General features: G+C 44.0%; 1 protein-coding gene across 1 annotated transcript; it reads right to left on the bottom strand.

Moving 5' to 3' along the window:
• Positions 1 to 2,304: 2,304 nt before the first annotated feature.
• oplah (5-oxoprolinase, ATP-hydrolysing) lies at positions 2,305 to 12,884 on the bottom strand. Its single transcript, XM_034560340.1, is given in 30 exon segments — positions 2,305 to 2,977; positions 3,311 to 3,408; positions 3,510 to 3,670; positions 3,773 to 3,930; positions 4,024 to 4,173; positions 4,293 to 4,427; positions 4,518 to 4,664; positions 4,742 to 4,926; positions 5,634 to 5,808; positions 5,920 to 6,021; positions 6,139 to 6,299; positions 6,470 to 6,621; positions 6,831 to 6,943; positions 7,074 to 7,212; positions 7,455 to 7,592; positions 7,736 to 7,906; positions 8,032 to 8,144; positions 8,305 to 8,430; positions 8,544 to 8,719; positions 9,283 to 9,350; positions 9,931 to 10,069; positions 10,460 to 10,625; positions 10,798 to 10,991; positions 11,385 to 11,499; positions 11,501 to 11,526; positions 11,761 to 11,814; positions 11,817 to 11,861; positions 12,338 to 12,481; positions 12,484 to 12,544; positions 12,714 to 12,884. Coding segments are annotated over 30 exon segments (3,933 nt in total). The 3' UTR covers positions 2,305 to 2,827.
• Between the last annotated feature and the right edge of the window lie 656 nt (positions 12,885 to 13,540).

Here is a 13,540-nt window from a genome sequence, read left to right as displayed (position 1 = left end):
AGAGTTTTAGTTTGTTTGTTCAGATGGTTAAATATACTGGACCCCCCCGTTTTGTTGTTCCTGTCTTAAATTTCAGAAAGGACACTGGAGACAATCAACCAGTGTCTACCTCCAGGTTTGACTTACATTTCTTGTGGACTTTGCACTGACGGTTGTTTGCACTATTTGATGTCATTATCGTCTTCCGAAGGAAATTGCTTAAAAGTGCCTATACCTCGTCAGGTGAAAGTCCTGTTCCTTTTTTTGGTGCCATTTTCCTGTGGTCTTGTTGAAGACTTGTATGATACGGCGCTGGAGTGAAACAGCTCAGAGGTTGAAGTATCAAAAGAAGCTCATGGAGTTGAACAGGGTCTGAAATAAAAAAAATATTTTAAATGGGCTGCTCAGCATTGTGTATATGGCAATAAGTCGACTAAACCTGCGGAACTTTTATTTGTAAATGTTGGATTCGACTTTATAAGATTAGCATTTGTATGTTGCTCTGTTTCCATGTTTGTTCAGATGGCTGAGTCCTGGTCGGTTTATTTGCTCGACTGTCTGTCTTTAAAGCTGGATGTTAGTAGTTCTGCACGAATACAATTCGACGAACAGCAGTCTTAATTTGACCATAAATCTGTAGATCGTGAAGTCCCAGGATTTCTGGGTTCAGTGTACACTTCTAGGCCCTCTTTGTTGGTAGCAGTTTATAATTTGAAAAGCATAAATCCTTAACTTGGCTCCATTGTCCTTCGTGTGCCTAAAATGTAAAGCGCTAGTAAAAGTAGCAATACTTTACTAAAAATGTTAAGCAAAACTGAGTTAAATGTATTTATCAAAAGTGAAGGGAGATGATGCAGAAAAATATTTTAAATAATCCTATTGTCACCTATTAACTCATCTGTCAACTGTAGTGGAGTAAAAGATGCATTAATTTAGCTCAAGCTATTAATGAATGTAGTGAAAAGTAATAAGACACATTGCTTTGAGGTATAACTGCATGTTTAAAAATTAGTTCAGTTCAGTCTGCCACAGGAATTCAAAATGTTTCAATAGTTTTATTTGCACTCTTTCTTGCAATATATAATATTTGTGTTTACTACTACTAAGCTAATAGCTGCACCCCAATTTCTCTGTCATGTCCTTTTAAAAGCCATTCTGACTCAATTGGTTATGTAGAACTGTACTAATGACTGAACTGTACTAATGACATGCTATTCGAATGATAACAACGGTATATTTTGTGGATGCTGTGTTGCCCAGATATGTTTAATTCCACGAATAAGAACTTTCCCTTGATTCGTGCTTGTTTTCTCTCACACGGAGTCTCCCATAATGAGAGCACAAATCCCCATAACCTAAAGCTGACGATCAGCCAGTGGATGAAGATGGAGATTGTCCCGGGCAGCATGGGGTGAGTCTCAAATCCTCTCTGTATGAGAGATTGTTTTACCGCAGGAATTGCGATCACTAAAGAAGGAAAACTATCTTTGATCCACAATGCATGGCATCTGTATTAGAGTTTCCCGCACACAAACATGCACACAATGCCAGCTGATTTACATCAACAGTCAGGCAGCCATCAGCCTCCTGCTGTGGCCACTATCTCTTTATCAGCTGCCTACGCATGCCTGCACTCCCTCACCATCCTTCCTGCTCTCCTCCCCGATCATTCCAGACCAAAAGATGGGAGGAGGGGGACACCACTTAAACAGGGACATGCCCCCCTCCCCCAAACGCATGATCCCTCTGGGTTGCATCTCAACACTCCCCCTCATCAATTTACATGTATGACTGGCAGTCACAATGGGCCTCGGTGGTTGGTTGTGTGCATTTTAACTGCTCCAAGTCCCTGCCCAATAACCCTTGGAGTCAGTAAATTATCATTTGAAGAAATACCTTTTGAATGAGCCAAATCATTGTTGATGAACAACTTTACCAAACAACCCTTTAACAAAGAGCTAAAAGTAAAACAAGTGACATTATATATAACTCATCTGGTATGGTAGATGGTGCACGCCACAGGGATGACCTCACAACTGCTACATTGTGCCTTCCCCAATCAGATTTGATCAATCTTTGCAAGCCCTTCAGAGTTTCTACATACTGTCTGAACACATTTCCTCCCAACACTCAAAAACGTAGACGTGAAACTACTATTTTCTTTCAAAGAAATAAAAAGCCGACAATCTAAAAAGTACAAATGTGGTTTATTTGTCTGTCCTATTAAAATAACAGAACAGTAACCGCGTCGTGACTTTGAGGTGTTAGATATGTGGCTGTTCCAGTTAAAGCACATTAGCAGCTGCTTCCCATGTTTATCTTCTCCATAGTTAGATGGGATATCATTCATTTAAGAGCATTTCAGTAGGAACAGATATACAGAGTCTTACCTTCCATGGCAAATGTGTTATCTCCTTAAAATGAAATGTTTACATGGATATGTATTAACAGAAACTGACTCTAAAATTGGCTGAAGTTCTACTCATATTTTCCTCAGACAGACATTCATTTAACTGAGCAACACATCTTATTTGTCCGTCACACAAATCTGATTGATGCCCGAGCTATCAGTCTTTTGAATACACAGTATGTTAGCACACAGATTCTGCTAAACAGTGTTATTGTAATAATTTCTGTTCTAGGGATGTGGACTTTAATGATAGTTGTCGGTACGAGTAGAAACTCGTTACAGCTTTATTTTCCCTCGATCTTTTTAAAGAATGTATCTATCTTTGACAAAGAGCCCTCTTCCATCTCCCACTCTGCTGGCGTTTCTGTTTTTCGCCCGCCTCATTACTTCTTCTCCTCTTCTGGCTCGTCTGTCAGCTCTCCCTCTCCTTATTTATTTTCACACACCCTCTTGTGCCATACGGTATTCAAAGACACTGCCTCTCTCAGGGAAAGACTCATTCAGAGGTCTTTGCTTGGTCTGGGGTCGTCTGTTTGTGTCCTCTCCTCCGTAACCCCCTCCTCCAGGGGTGTAGAGGCAGAACATGTCCTGTAGGGGGAGACACAGTGGATTCAGCTGACTATTCAGTTTATACCAACAGTTGTAAATGTAAAGGGTTAACCAGTGTGTATTCTGTACTATTTATTAGCGGACTATTTAATAACTGCAGAGGTTATTCAGCACACAATGGTTTCATGTCAGAAGTCATCTTAAGAAGTTTGCTTGCAGTTATATTTGAATAATTATGTAAATAACATGTCTTGGAATTCAATTCTTTTCATGCAAAATAAAACAAATTCTGTTTATTATTACCATAGTAATTATAGTGCCATGACAGGGATACTAGTATTTCTTTCAAAGATGCACATTATGCAGTCTTACCCCGGGCTGAAGGCCGATACTGGTCTTGGCACCCAGGTTGAGGACTCGACCGTCTGCTCTGTGAAGCAGGTTCAGCCCTGCTGCTCCGTCCTCACCCCCTAACCAGCAGAGGGAAGTTAGAAGAGTATAAACATTAGAAAAAATAGTTACACTACCAACAGCTATTAAAAAAAATTGGCTGCTGAGGGTGAGCGTTTACCCTGGAGGCCGTAGGGACGGGTGGATCGCCTCTCGGTCAGGACAGAGAGAACCACCTTGTTCCTGAACAGAAGTTTCCGCACCACACCGTCTCCCCCACAGTATGTTCCTGCACCTCCAGAGCCGGGCCGCAGAGAGAACTGCTCTAAAATGACGGGATATCTGAACAACATAGAGATCAATAATATCAATTATAGTATCATCATCGTCACTGGACACAATAAATATAATTTGCTTTCACTAAAATTTGAACTCATGTCAAACCTCTTCTCCAGAATCTCTGGGTCAGTGATGCGGGTGTTGGTCATGTGACTGTGAACTCCACTCCGCCCATTCCAGCCTGGCCCCGCCCCTGCTCCCCCAGCAACTGTCTCATAGTAACCTATACTCTCATTGCCAAATGAAATGTTGTTCATGCATCCCTGATGAAAAGAGGAATGACAATAAATAAGCATAACACTGAAGCATAGTTAATATGTATGTTTGTTTCAATGTACAAATCCAGTTTTTCTCACCTGTGAAGCGGCGCACACCTCAAATGCCCTAAATATGACGTCGACCACTCTCTGGGATGTGAGTACATTTCCTCCCACCACAGCTGCATTCTGAGAAGGCTGAAGGATTGAGCCAGGGGGTATGATGATTTTGATTGGTGCAAGGCATCCCTGGATATGAAAACAAAATTTGAATACAATTTAAGTACGGGAAGAAATACTAAATATGTAATCAAAACCTTAAACGTTCCTGAGAACCACCAGAGAGGTCCCTGAATAAACTTCCTGACCTGATTAAGTGGAATGTCCTGTCCCACCATGCAGCGCAGGCAATAGATGAGGGCTGAAAGGGTGATGGCGCGTGGGGCATTGCAGTTCCCCCAAACCTCTGTCCCCGTCCCTGTGAAGTCAAACACTGCACTGCCCTGTGGTGATGGAGGTTTTTATGTGAATTGATCAGTTCATTGTGCAAGACACAATGTTTGGACTACCATGAGGAGATTCTCCCTGCTCACCTCTTCCTCATTAATCTGAACCCGCAGTCTGATTGCTGTCCCATCATCCATGAAATCTTCCGACTCCACCTCCAAGGAGCCAGACTGTTGCCGTCGACGACGAGCAAAGCCTCTCAGCATGTCCCTCACTGCCAGCTCTGCATTACTCTGAAGCATTAACACAAAGGCTGTAGTAGTACACCGCCACCAGCAGTACTTTCTATTATTTACTTGTAGCCAGTTACCTGAATGTATCCCATGTAGGCCTGGACCACAGCTAACCCGTAGCTGTCAATCAACTCCCCCACCAGCTGGCTGCCTCTCTGATTGGCCGCCACCTGAGCCCGCAGATCTGACAGGTTGTCATGGAGATTACGAGTCCCAGAGGAGTCTGGGTACTGGGCCGGAGCCATCAGTGCTTCAGTTAGAGCTAATAGGGAAGCAGAGGGAACAGGCATGAGAGTTTCCATGAGTAAGTTTGGAAAAGGAGATGGAAAAAGAGAAAAGCACTATTGGAAGTGAGATCAAAGAAAGGAAAATGAGTGAATATTAAACAAACGGAGCGAGGTGATTATGTTGCTTTCTAAGCTCTCCATATCACTATACTTGTGATTTAGCATGTTTTAGCTCATTAACTACACAATTACTCAAGATGTCCCAAAGTATTCAGTAATTTTATACACTGATTCAGACCTTCCAGCAACTAGTTTGCGATATCTTAATATGCAAACAAATTATATTACAAGATAATTAAACCTTGCACAAGATGGGCAATACATCACTTGCCTTTATTGTCTTGTTAAAGTTACATAACTGTTGCATTGTAACAGTTATGTAACTTCCAAACCGGCCCCTTCTTACAAGTGCATTACCACATAAATACCATTTAAAAACAGGTGACCAGTTGCTCATAATCGTGCTTTTCATATCTGAAGCAATTTTGTATGTTTTGAAAATGGTAGTCACGTTAAGAATAAGCTACTTGTAGATTTTTGTCTACAGTATGCAAAGTCACTGGTACAGTTAAAACTCTCCCAGCAATAAGACTTCATTTAGACTTGTAGCTCTGTATTATCTCCTTTCCCTCCTTTCATCTGTCTTTCACATTGATTCTTGGTTCACCTCGTCCTCTCTTACCCTCTTCCTGAAAGACGCCACCAGTGACAAGTTTAAAGGAGGTGAAGACTGCCCCCTCCTGCTGAAGGGTGGTGGAATGGGGGGGCATGGAGCCTGGCGTGATGCCACCAATGTCAGCATGGTGCCCTCTGCTGGCGACAAAGAACACTGGCCTGCTCACTCCTTTCCAAAACACCTGGGAGGAAAAGTGGGACAGATAACGGAGGAAAGTAAAAAGGTCTGTAGTAACAATTAAGATGGATAATGAGGAGAACAAGAATGCAGACAGAAAGTTGGACAGACTGACCGGTGTGATGACTGTGAGGTCTGGCAGGTGGCTGCCGCCGGCAGACGGGTGGTTGCTCAGAATCACATCGCCTTCTTTCAGCTTGTTCCCCAATGATCTGAGCTGCACAGAGAAGAAGAAGAAGAAAAGGTTTCACAATGGGGTGTTAATTCTAAAGTGTTTCAGTAGTATGTCAAAACTCCGAACCACAACCCCGTCCCCAAACCCCACAAGAGGTACCTGGTACTGGACTGTTTCTTGCATGGCCCCCAGGTGGACAGGGATATGAGGTGCATTGGACACTAAACCACCGTCTGGTCCGAACACAGCACAGGAGAAGTCGAGCCGTTCCTTGATGTTGGTGGAGATGGAGGTTCTTTGAAGGACTCTACCCATCTGTTCTGTAGAGGAGGAGAGGTGGAACGCAACTGAGCAAGCTAATGAGAAAATAACACTGGACATAATATTAGGACCCACAATCACTGACTAATTGTCTGCCTTCCTTCTCCTAGTTTCTCCCAACAGCGTTACACTCCCGTCTGATTCACTCCTCTCCCCTCTGTTGGTGTACCTGCGATGCTCATGAAGCGATGAGAGAAGATGGAGAGCTGCACAGTGTTGAGCTCAGTGCCCAGAGCGCAGTGAGGGTCAGAGCTCACAGTCATACAAACGTCGCCCCCTTCTGTTAGATGGGCCTCACAGCACGGCTCCACCAGGATGGTACTGATGGAGGAAATAAATACTTTGAAACAAACACAGACGTTTATGCAGGTAAATACAGGCATCAGCTATATTTGAGCAGATACCGATACAATAAAATATGCCCGGAGTGGCCCTGATAGAGATACTTAGGATTGGCTCGGACATATGAATAAGGTTTTTCATTGATGTTTATTGGAAAGCTAGTAATGGCAGTAAGGGGAAATGCCTGCCTGTTCTTGTCAATAATGATGGCGGGTCCCTGGATGCGGTGACCACATGGCAGCTCCTCCCATAGGTACACGCTGGTGTCCAGGTAACCTTCCTCAAAGTAACACTTGGTCATCTACGAAAAAGAACAGATTGCCACAATAAGTTTCATTACTTTGGAAACACATACATTCATGATGTTTCCACTGTTATCCACCTATAGCATAATGTATATTAGCGATATGCATGTGGAAGGGAGTGTGTACCGTGACTGGTTCGGCCTGTCCAAGCCTCGCCTTTGTTTTAAACACAGATTTGATACCAGATTTCCCACAACCCCTCACTCGGATGTCATCAACCATGATGGCTCTTTCTGGGATGGTGAATCCAAACTCCTTCAGATAACTAAAAGAAGGAACAAATTAAACAAACAGAGGAGGCATTAAGCTTAGAGAACATGAGTAGTGTAAACACATGACAGCAAAGTAGAGGCTTATCTCCTGTGGATGATGGTGTGTTTGCTTGTACAATGTAAACAGAAGGGACAAAGGGAGCACAAGTGTAAGTGGCAAAGTGAATACGTGATCCAGACAATAGTAGAATTAAATCAACAAAACATCGAGCAAATGAGTAAAGAATGAGCGCACCGCTTGGTGAAGGCACTGCGGAAGTCTCCAGCGAGGCAGGACTCGGCGTTGGTGGGGTAACCGGCAGCGGTAACCATGAGAGCGCAGTCAGTGCCCTTGTAACGCAGGTGAAGGAAGATCTCAGTGGTTATCTGACTGCTGAGGAGGACGAGAAACAAAGGGCTGCGTCATCACTTGTTCAGTGTTTAGGGAGTGCAGCAGTGAAAAGGTATTGGATGAACACACCTGGATCCGAGGGGCATGAGAGTTACCCCAAACCATGTGGTGTTGTGTGTGCTGACCTGGTGAAACCGCGTGCGCAGAGTGTGTCGTGGCAGCGCTTCGAGAGACGCTCCACCCTCTGATCAAGCTTGCCGAAGGAGCGCTGCTCATACTGCAGCGAGCACGGCTCCTGCACCTCCTCCACCACGTCAGCTAGAGCCAGACCATAGGCGGACAGCACGCCGCTGTATCTGCAACACACAGACACACACATTACAGCCACGCACATTGTGCAGGAAGACACACACACACACACACACACACACACACACACACACACACACACACACAGGGGAATAAAACCCATCACCCTTACTTGTGAATGAAGACAGACTTCATCCCCAGGGCTCGAGCAATAGCACAGGCGTGTTGGCCACCTGCACCCCCGAAGCATGCCAACACGTGCTGAGATGTGTCATGACCCTTAGCCTACAGGGGGGATGGGAGGTGGGGGAGTAGAGAGGGAGCACCGGAAAAAAAAGAAACAAAAACAAACACATGATTTTAAATGTGTGACACATTTAACAACCAAACATCCAGCGTTACTATTTCCACCAAGAGGCAGCTACGTCTTGTATACCCCAAATACCTGTGTCAGAGCTCTGATTGGCCGGCACATGGCCTCATTTGCAACACGAATGAATCCCATGGCAACCTCCTCCACACTCATCTGTGACTTGCTGTTGCTCGAGTGGCTGGCTCCATTTGCGCTAACCTGCGGAGGAAAACATACAAACACATTTCAGCGTCATCATTAATACTCCCCAATAGTATTATTAAGACGATTTGACACTCAATATTAATTAATATTTCAGTAAATATTAGTGCCTGTGATTGGTTGGAAGACAAGAAGTGGTTGATCTCCTGGCTCAGATGATGGAAATGCTTCATGGTTTCTTCCAATGACAGTGGCTCATTCTCCCCTGGCCCAAAGATCTTTGGGAAGAAGGACGGGAGGAGTCGACCCAGGGCTAAGTTAGCGTCGGTGACAGTCAGAGGGCCGCCTAGGAAAATCCCACAAGGAGTCAATGGGTTTTGTTTTCCTTACTCATGCTGTTCTAAGTCCACACATTTAACCCAATTCATCATGTTCCAATCTGGTGTTTTAACATCTGTTATGTAACTCGGTGCAACATGTAAAGATATTTGTTGTATAATATGGAGCTACAGGGAACATCAACAATGAAGTCAGAGTCATGTGTCTTTTTTGTTTGCACACAATCACCGTTCCAACTGAGAAATACGAGGCAAGCGTCAGTTATATCATCTGAAACTTGGACTTGTGCTAATTTCCAACTGTAATGCCGCTAAACCAGGTTATAAATCCAGAGAAGGGGGAAGGGAGCAGGACATGAGAAAACAGACAAACATCCACACACAGAGCTGGGATTTCTGACAACATGGAGGTTGGATCAGCTGGATTCAATATGATTTCAAGAGCAAAACGTTAATGAGAAATCTATAATTTACCATCTACTAGGCCGTGAAAAGAAGAAGTCACAACAATGCATTGAGAGAAATTGGAAATATTAAAACAGAAATAAAAGGGAGTAATGGTGACTGTCACCTTTCCTGTAACAGGCTGGTCCTGGATGTGCACCTGCAGACTCTGGTCCAACCACAAACATCCCTGATCTGAGAGAAAGCATGGGAGAAAGCATGGAAAAACTGTTGAATTACTTGTGTTTAATTTGAAATCAAAGCTAAACCAAACCGAAACAAGTAGAAAGAGTATCAGGAATGTGAGAGTACATGGTCAATCTTGTGTTAGTCAAATTTAAAACCTCAAACATTCAACGCCCTACCGCTTTTGACAAAAGTGTTCAATTCAACAGTCATCTTTGCAACTATTAGCTTTCAGACACGTATGCATATAAATCGCTTTAAGTGGTGGTTATTCTAAGTCACAAAATAATCTGGTGAAAAGCAAACATCTAGCAAAGCGTTCACAATGCACTTTCCTCATCACTGTGGATCCATTCTTGATTCATTTGCTCACAAGATGGACTACAACCTGCCTCCAGAAGGCAATATATCAGACTTTGCACAGCTCCCTCTGCAGCCACAAAAGGCTTTATACGACTTTATTTTATCACATGCAGTAGTACTCCCCAACAGACTTTGATGTGCGCATTTGCTAGATTTCCACAATAGTCAGTCAAATACAGACATGTACATCAAACGATGGGTCAAGACTGGCGACTGACTAACCAACCTGAAGAAGAGCCGCGATCCTCCGCCTGCAGCCACAGTGTTGATGTCCAACTGCGGCGCTTGCAGGGTGACTCCGGCTGTGGTAGCCTCAAACACGTGTTCATACTGGCCAGCGTACCGACTGACATCAGTGGATGTTCCTGGAGAGAAAGACAAGACAGTGGCAGACAGAGGGACAAGAAGCATGAAAAGCTGTACAGATGTATCAAGCACAGAAAATCAACTCTTTTCTTTAATCTGTAATGAATTTATGCACTTAATGCCATTTGTAACACACTTGTAAGTGAAAGTCAGAAATATAAGAACATGTAACATCAATGTAGTAATCCAAGTCTGAGACAATTTATCTGCACAGTAAATTGAGCTTTTAATACGCCACTCGACTGAGTTCGAGTTAACAATTCTTTTAGAAATCAGGCAAAAACTGTGCAGCAAAGAACCAGCAAAGAGCAAGAAGCTCCGCACATAGTCTGTAAACTCTGCATTTGTACAAGGTACGAACAATAATCCCGAGAGTTCCTTCTACTCACCACCCATGTCAAAGCCAATCACAGGTTTTTTCTCCGTTTGGCTGTATGAAGTGATGGCGTATCCCACCACCCCTCCCGCTGGGCCAGATAGAACGGCCCGTGAACCGCAGAACTGCTCCATGGGAGTCAGACCGCCATCTGACTGCATGAACAGGACGTCTACATCCTGAGGACAAGAGTTCAGCTGAAGCAGGGTTTCTAACTGACACTCAGTTACTGGAACATCTGGAAAGTCCTGTCTATGAGCTATAAGTTCACGAGCAATTAATCTAAAAGAAAATGTGGTATTTTGCATCAGCAAAAAAACAAGAACACATATATTGATGTATGAAACACACCTTCAGTCCACCCTTGAACCCAGAGGTAAAGCCTTTTAAATACTGATGAATTTTGGGTGTGAGGTAGGCGTCGGCGCAGACTGTGTAGCCCCGAGGCACCGCCCGCACCATGGGCATGACCTCACTGGACAAAGACACCTGGGTGAAGCCCAGACGGCGTGCCAGGCGCCCACTGCTTCTCATGATCAGAAAATCTGAAAGGGAGAGGAGTGAGGTGGAGCTTGTAGTCAAACATTAATAAAGCTCTTATATATTGTCACTGCTATTGTGCGCCTTATCACTTTAAAGCTTTATCTGCGACAGATGACGCATAAATGTTGGTTAACTGCTGGTTTCTTGAAGGTGCCCTTTCAACTCAACCCAAAGGCTTTGAAAACATTGTCTCTCCTCGGAACTGAAGCAAATTAGATGCAACAACTTTGAATCTGTGAATGGATTTCGAGTAATATACATAGGAATATACTTGAAGTTAAGTGAAAAGAAATGGGAAGAAAAGCATGAACTTTCACCCATTAAACCACATGGGTTACACATACAATAGACACAGGCTATATGTACAGAGTGCATACCACTACTCCCACAGAGACAAGGATGTACTACTGACGTGTATGAGTGCAGCAGAAGAACGGCGAGACTGGTTATTCCGCGAGACAGAACTCCCCTGAGGTCTTTTTCCACTCGCTCAAGATCGAGCTCCCTCCACAACCTCCAGAGAATCCCCTGTACTGCCTGAGGGGACACCAGCACACACACAAGGGTTAATTATGTTAAGCATTTAGGCAAGGCTCTCATGCGCTGTGCCAGTAGACTGAGCTTACATTCCTACATTCACAACCAAAAAATACAGGGTATGCTTTGTTGTAGCCCTATTCCCACTGACATATCAGTGAGGAGAGCGGAAACAGAATGACAGGAGAACTAGAAGGTGGGATTTGGAGGTCGGGGGTACATAGTGTTTCACACCTGTGACAATACGTTTGGCATCTTTTCTGGGCAGCTGGCAGCCATCTGCCCGAGAACAACTCGCTCATCCACCTCTATTACCTCTTCATACAGCACTTCAGAACCACCACCTCCTGCATACACACAAAAACACATCCACAAGGCATGTTATACAGATAAGAACGGATGCAACACATTGCAACATGCAATATGAAGGTCCACCTTCTGTTCTATATACAACTGAAGGTGGATTTCTTGACAGCTTGCTCTGCGGCAGATCATCAGCTTCATAGATAAGTGACCATTTTAAACCATTAATGGTACAACTGTTATGGGGCAAACTCCAAGACCTGCCCATGTGTCTGTATCTGTAGCACTAAATAATGTCTAAACCTTGTGTTGCAGAGACACTATAGAGCTGTACCAATGCTACTCATTAACACCACACACAGTATAGCCGAGGGGTCATTATGGGGCTCTGTGGTTAAGCAGTTGGATCAGCTCACTAGTTAAACTGGCTTTTCAGCATGTCACATAAGCATTTCTGTACTACCTTTTAAAATGTAACATTTATGTATATATTCATGCGCTAAGAAAAGCAAGCATTACAAAACCAAATCAAATAGTTTGGGCCTGGCCTGAGTGCCGATGTGCAACAAATCCTTGAAGCCCAGCGTGACCAGCAGCGCAGTCCTTTCTCCCTCTCTCTCCAGTAGCGCGTTGGTTGCCCCCGTCGTGCCATTCGGATCCAGCCAATCAGAGTGGTATCTACGGGCTGCTCGCGAGGAAAGTCCCGTCCTGTTTCCTGTCAATAACAAACACACTTATATACAAACAATATACTGTTCTGTTCAACCAGATGATGGCTCATTAATATTTATATAGCATAACTAATTAACTAATGAACTATAAAGTGCTTACTAATATCACAGAACATCAGCCTTTGTTTTAATACATCCATTCCGTCACGTTACCTCTTCCAGGACTCTGCGGATCCCCTCAGTGGGAGCGTCTTTGTAGTTCTGGGGGTCCCGGGACAGCAGTTTCAAGACTCTCTCTCGACCATCAGGCAACCGGGCAAACACATCGGTGAAGGTGCCACCCCGGTCGATGGCAAAGTCAAATTTCCCTTTAGTCTCAGTCATAGTGGAGAGAGAGAGAGAGAGAGAGAGAGAGAGAGAGAGAGGAGCTGCTTCTGAGTCTGTGACTAGCTGGAGGAACCTAAGGTGAGAAAGAGGGAGAGGTTATAACCACTTTCACCATGCAACACATGTAGGTCAGCTGAGATACATATTCATTGACACAATCATTACATCTCCTGGCGTTTCTTAACACAACCTAATGCCCATCTTTCTGTCACAGTATTATGTGTTTTGAATTCAATTAAATTGCATTTATTGTCACTTTAACTCTATTTAAAAAAAGAAGAAGCAACACATGTCAGAATTGTGAGTTTAAACTATGCTAGTAAGTCTCTATAATGCATGTTTTTAATCTTACAAATGTAAGTGCACTTCTAAGTGATTTTGCATCACAGCAGAACATTGCGATACCCAGAGAACCGGACCAGATACCCAGAGAACCGGACCAGATACCCAGAGAACCGGACCACCATATCGTAAACGGATTCTACAGGAACAGACTCGTTTGGGCTCTTTCAAAGATAATAAACAAAGCCAGTGAATAACCGGGGAAGCTGCACCGCCTCCGTGCAATCGAAACGAGCTCAACACAAAATAACACAACAGCAGCTAAGCACGAGGTGTCTGAGCAAGCCGTGCGCGGTGTGCGTGCAGGGGGA

Source organism: Cyclopterus lumpus, chromosome 20 (genome assembly GCF_009769545.1).
Source record: "Cyclopterus lumpus isolate fCycLum1 chromosome 20, fCycLum1.pri, whole genome shotgun sequence".
NCBI classification, from domain to species: domain Eukaryota; kingdom Metazoa; phylum Chordata; class Actinopteri; order Perciformes; family Cyclopteridae; genus Cyclopterus; species Cyclopterus lumpus.
The sequence above is the reverse complement of the archived record's forward strand: the minus strand, read 5'-3'. Positions and strand labels throughout refer to the sequence as shown.